This window comes from Phalacrocorax aristotelis, chromosome 10 (assembly GCF_949628215.1).
Source record: "Phalacrocorax aristotelis chromosome 10, bGulAri2.1, whole genome shotgun sequence".
Classification (NCBI taxonomy): domain Eukaryota; kingdom Metazoa; phylum Chordata; class Aves; order Suliformes; family Phalacrocoracidae; genus Phalacrocorax; species Phalacrocorax aristotelis.
Genome location: NC_134285.1, coordinates 8,852,306 through 8,857,846, shown reverse-complemented (window position 1 = coordinate 8,857,846; position 5,541 = coordinate 8,852,306). Strand labels below are relative to the sequence as shown.

At 39.1% G+C, this 5,541-nt stretch overlaps 1 protein-coding gene across 3 annotated transcripts in view; it reads left to right on the top strand.

Moving 5' to 3' along the window:
* The window catches only part of OTOA (otoancorin), a 39,807-nt gene that overhangs the window by 6,440 nt on the left and 27,826 nt on the right, over window positions 1-5,541 (top strand). For all 3 annotated transcript variants that reach the window (XM_075105047.1, XM_075105049.1, XM_075105046.1), the window contains exons 8-11: window positions 764-999; window positions 1,212-1,315; window positions 4,064-4,170; window positions 4,600-4,739. In XM_075105047.1, the coding sequence (XP_074961148.1) occupies window positions 764-999; window positions 1,212-1,315; window positions 4,064-4,170; window positions 4,600-4,739 (587 nt within the window). The remainder of the gene's footprint in view (window positions 1-763; window positions 1,000-1,211; window positions 1,316-4,063; window positions 4,171-4,599; window positions 4,740-5,541) is intronic.

Here is a 5,541-nt window from a genome sequence, read left to right as displayed (position 1 = left end):
GTGGGAATCGCTCAGGGAGTGGAGATGAATCTGGGAGAAAGGGAGAGCATTTCCCCAGCCACATGAGGTGACTGCCCAGAACAAACACTATATAGTCCACTATTCAAACAACGGTGGTGCAGCTTGCACTGCCAAAGCACGCAGGATAGGTGCACAGCATGGACCAGGAGTCAAAGCAGTAGAGCATAAGCCCTTTCAGTATACTGTAAATTTCGTCTCTCAAATGGCATACCCAGTTCTTCCAGGACTGATAATATTGCATGAGCAAATCACCAGGCCCGGGATTATCAGCTGTGAACAGGCTGCCCTAACCAGCGTGACTTTATTCCCTGGCCTTGGTTCTTTGATGTTGCCCCATCTTCTGGAGGAGATGTTTGTAGTAATGGCTGCAAGATATACTGCATGGGAAAAGGTCTATTCTAGAGATGTCTACATATTAAATTATGTATAAAATAATAGCCATTCAATTCTGATATTCTTTTATTTTCCAAGTAACTAATTCTTTCATGAGAGCACACACTATAACTTTAGCCACTTGGATTATTTTTCTGGTTTTCGTTTTGATTTTGTCAGAAAATTCAAGCTGATCTCTGGCCAATGCCAGAAAGGTATTATCTGAAGTAATGCAACCAGACAGTATTTTGCAGCTATTTTTCATGAGAACAGCACCATATTTTTTGTAGAGTGCTTTCTGTCAGGCATCAAAATGAACAATATATTGATTCATCAAAGATACATTTTTTTAACCCTTTGTTGCTTGCAGGAAATGGGAAATATTATTCTCGACTGGGACAAGACTAGAGAGAGAATTTTTCAAAGCCCAGGAGTAAACAGGACCTTGTTCCTTGTAACACTCCATAAATGCTTTCTGGCTCTGAGTGCTTTGGACTGTGTGGATATCCTAAGCCAGGTATTGCGTGTGTCAGCAGTGAACTATCTCCAACCTGATGTCATCGAGAGCCTCCCAAATGTTCTGCAGGAGGATGCTTTCAGAAACTTGTAAGCCATTTCTTTCTCAGACACAATTAATACTATGTAGTATTTGCTGACTATATATACTTTTAAAAAGAGGTTACTATATGGTCTCAGTCTATTTTCCAGATATAGCTTTCTGCTAATGTGTTACTGTTTCTAAAAACATTTGTCTGTGTGTGTAATTTAAAAAAAATAGTTAACTCATTAGTGAACTAACATGCCCTTGTATCACTTAGATCAACAGTATTCAAGGACCTCTATGACAAAACCTCAGCAAATACACAGAGAGCTCTGTATGGCTGGATGAAGCAGATTCTACAGAAATCCTATAACATGAGTGGTATGTTATTGTGTACAAGGTGTTTTCTTCTTGCTTGTCAAAAGAGGAAAACAGTCAGCAAAAGGCCTATCCATTGTATTGAATTGTTTACCAAATTTAATACAGGTCTGTTTAAGAGTAGCTGTCTTTAATACCTTTGCTCCAGAATATAGTAAAGATAATATATTTGTTATTCATGGCATATAGTTCTCCAAAGATGCGTGCTCTTCGTCTCTTCTGCACAGAGCTATACACAAAGTCTCTGCACTCAAGTCCTTTTTCTAAGACTTAAATAGGATACTTTGTCAGGTACTCTGCAGAGGTGTGTTGTTCACTTCTGACCTCCTATTCAGACAAGAAAAATATATGTCTCAGAATATGTTAGCCAATGAACTGTTTAAAAATACAAAAGAAATGCGGGATGTTGTGAAAGTTCTACTGCACATGGCACTGACTCATTCAGAAAAAGAAAAGATAAAAGGAAAGTTAGTTAATTCTGATTTATGCATTTTACCACACCTGTCTGCCTTGGTAAAGTGTCTTAAACAGATGTGCCACAGCTGGGACAATGCAGGATGGGCTCCAAGAGGGGCTGTAAAGCGGCAGCAGCACTGACACATCAGAGCCAGTGCTTGGGTTTCACTGAACATCGCAGCCGCGCTGTCATGGGAGCATTTGCAACTTTTAGATGTGTATGTTCTTCCTCTTTCCCTGGAAATCAAAGGTGAAATGCCCACTTGTTTCAGCAGAGCTAAATTTGGCTCCTGGGACTTCTGCTGTTTCAAAATATCAGCGTAATCCATTAAGTTGTAGAGAGGAAGTTCATGGTGCTGGATTTACTGCCAGTTCGTTACTGGGGAAGCAAAGATGCAGAACTTGCCTGATGATACTCAGCAGTCCTGGGAAAATCCCACAGCATTAGACATCTTGGGTTGTGTGTGAAACATTAGTGAACCCTCAGTTTGTAAAAGAGCAGCTTAGGAGGGACTGAGAATTACCATGCATCTCTTATGTCCTGATTGCTGCTTCAAATGCAAAGCAGCACAGATACGGCGAGTCCACTCCTGAAGGCATCGGGTGTGGACTGATCACCAGCTAGTGCTGGTGGTATGAGCTGGGGAACCCATCAGCACTGAGCAGTTGCAGTTGGACTGCTACCAACACCCAGGTTGGCAAGTCTCACTCAAGTATTTCTGCACACCACGGGTCACAGCACAGAGTGCAGGACAACAGAAGAGTCCTGCAATAGCCTGATTTATTGAACTTTGTATGTGGGTAGCACTAGGATCAGCTGGGAAAGGGATCAGCCCTCATGCCGAAGCAGCATCTTCCTCAGCTGAAAAGAAACAAAAGCAACTTCACATTTGTGGTGCTTACAGGGCCACCTCCCAAGCATTTCTGCTGGTTTTAGTGACAGAGGGCTCATCGCCATGTCTCTGTTGTGCCTGCAGAAATGCAGAGGGCTTTTCCACCATACCACTTCTCCCCACGGTGTCCGGCAGCAGCGCGAGCAGATGACGACATGTGCCTTCTATGTCTTAAGAGTCAAACCTTTCAAGATATTTCTCTGCCACTCAGCCAGTTCTCACAGGTTTTATATTAAAAACGCTGAGGTATTCAGAGATGAAGCATGCTGGTAGCCCTTGCAAAACCAGAAGGCTGTAACTTTTGAATTTTGTACTTTACTTAAAAATAATGAAACAGCTTTTAGGGGTCACAGCTACCATGGTTGGTAACTGCAAGTCTGTTCTACTAAAGACCACAGTCAACATCCTTAAAATATTATAGTTTTTGTTTAACTCTCCTGTCATATCTTTCAACTCTCTTAATATTCCTGGTAATGGGAGGCGATATCACTTCAAAAAACAGGCTTGACAGATGCGTCTGCTGGGAGCATCATCTTATCTCAACTAAGGAGCTTAGATCTGTGTTTTCAAAAAAGTCACTAAATGGGGTTCTTCAGCTTTTGATATTTATAGGCTGGTTTTCAGATACTGAAAACTCTGCAAAATGCACTGATGAGTTTATTTGAACAGAGTTGTGAATATCAGCACTGCTAAGGAATATATTCAGCGCTATCACATGTTGAGCCATCCAAATTATGACACTTTGGAGAAAACAGTGTCCTTGTGGCTCAAAGTACCCACCTAGTCTATAAATATTTTTTTTCCTTGGGGATATTTGGATCTTGATTTCAGTCCTTGGGACAATGTTACTAAATTAATTACTCTTTTTAACTGTTACGCAGTATTTTGTATTTTTTGCCAACCTATTTCTGTATAGGTATATGAATGATTTTTCATTTTCTCCACTGTTGCTGTTGCATACTGCTAAAATGAGTGGTATCGTCAGTAATAATATATAAGATGTATAGAGTGTAACAAAGTATCATACCTTCCTGGTGTTCTTAAATAATATATTTGATTAGAAAAACTGAATTTAAGAAGTGCTTCTCCATATTTAATACTATTGGTTTAATTTTTCCTATTCCATACTTTACCCATTTTCTATTTCAACAACATAAAACATTAATCATTTTCATATAAGAAAGTTTGAGACATTTGAATCCCTATTTCAATTTCATTAAAAAATGTGGTGCTAAAATTTAGCTAATGGAGGGAACCTGACTCTCTCTGCTAAGGATTTCTCTGATTTGCAGATTATGTGTTTTTTTTAATTATTTACCGATAACAATATACTGGGTACAATATATTTGAAAAAATAATTACTTCCTTAACATTGTAGTGAGTATCTATTTGTACAAAACAGAGTTCAATGAATCAACTTCTTGGGTCAGTGCAGAAGACTTACGGATTTTGGGAAGGTACATGGTCCATCTCCCGTTAGAAGAAATTCTGAAAATTAGTCCCAGTGAAGTAAGTGACAATATGCGGTTGAATATATCAATGTCAAGTGATGTCAGCTACAAACAATATGAACACAAATGCAAACTTAAACATGAAAAAGAAGTTTATATATTTTAATTACTTAAAGTGAATCCAAATCCATTGTCAACAAAATATTCTTCTCTTTTTTGAATCTGAAAGTCCCTATCATTAATATGTAATTATTTATCTGTATTAGACTTCTATGACTTGTACTGAAAGATGGACCCTCAAATTATTTGTCAGCTTGACAAAGAATCACTCGCTCAGCTTTGCCTTCAAAAATACTGTATTATCCAAATCTATCTTCTTCCTTTCTCTATAACATGAATGGAGCCAATTAATTTAAAGTGTCAAACATATTTTATTGGGTGTAATTGTTTTGTAATCCTGATGCATGATTTTGTTTGTACTGGTCAGATAAGACTATTCATTAGCTTCGACAATGCAACAAAGCAGTTGGACACAGTGTATGATATCACACCAGAGCTCGCACAAGCTTTCTTGGAAAGAATAAACTCATCAGGATTTGATATCAGAAACACGTCAACTATCTACAGGCAAGACTGCTTTTCTTTTTCTTTCACGGCTGTGTATGGAGAGAATGAATAAGTAAGGGGAAAAGAGAGGAGCAATAAGTAGCTGATGAAATTGTTGATGTGGCATAGCTTTTTCCTTCCAGCAGAAAAATCTAGGCTGAAATCCAACCCTGGTTAGCAACAGTGGAGAATTGCTACTTTATGAATTTTTGGAGGCCTGCCTAATTAGCTAAAGCTTTGTCTCCTGCTCCGCCGTGAGTAGTTGTATGTAGTATTAGTAGGAGGATTACAGCAGTATCTGGGGGACCCAATCAAAGCTCCATCACATTGTACAGTACAGCAATAAAATAAATTGGGATAGCGGGTCATGAATTGCCTTGGCTGTTTGAATCACAGAAGATGGAGGCATTTTGTGGAAGTCATGTTACAGTTAGGATTTAAGGAGGAAATCTTGTCTCATGCCAGCCAGGACTGCAAGTGGTTTTTAATTGGTATGGGTGTCACCAGAGAGGTCACACAGTTGAAGAGGTGTGAAGGCTGTCCTGCTGTCCTCTTTACATCCTGCAGGGTAGAGATGAGCCACACTTAAATGCATGTGACTGTTGTGTGCATAAGCAGGAAACTGCATTTTTAGGGCTGTCAAATTAGCACTGAACTTACTTTAACAATAATAAAAAAACCAAAATAAACTGCTCTTACTCATAAATACACGGTGAGCATGAGCCACCTGCAAGAAAGCACTGTACTCCACATTTACATTTACACTGTTGTATAAATGGATGTATTTAGTCCCAAGACACCACTGTCTGAAGTTATTTGTAGT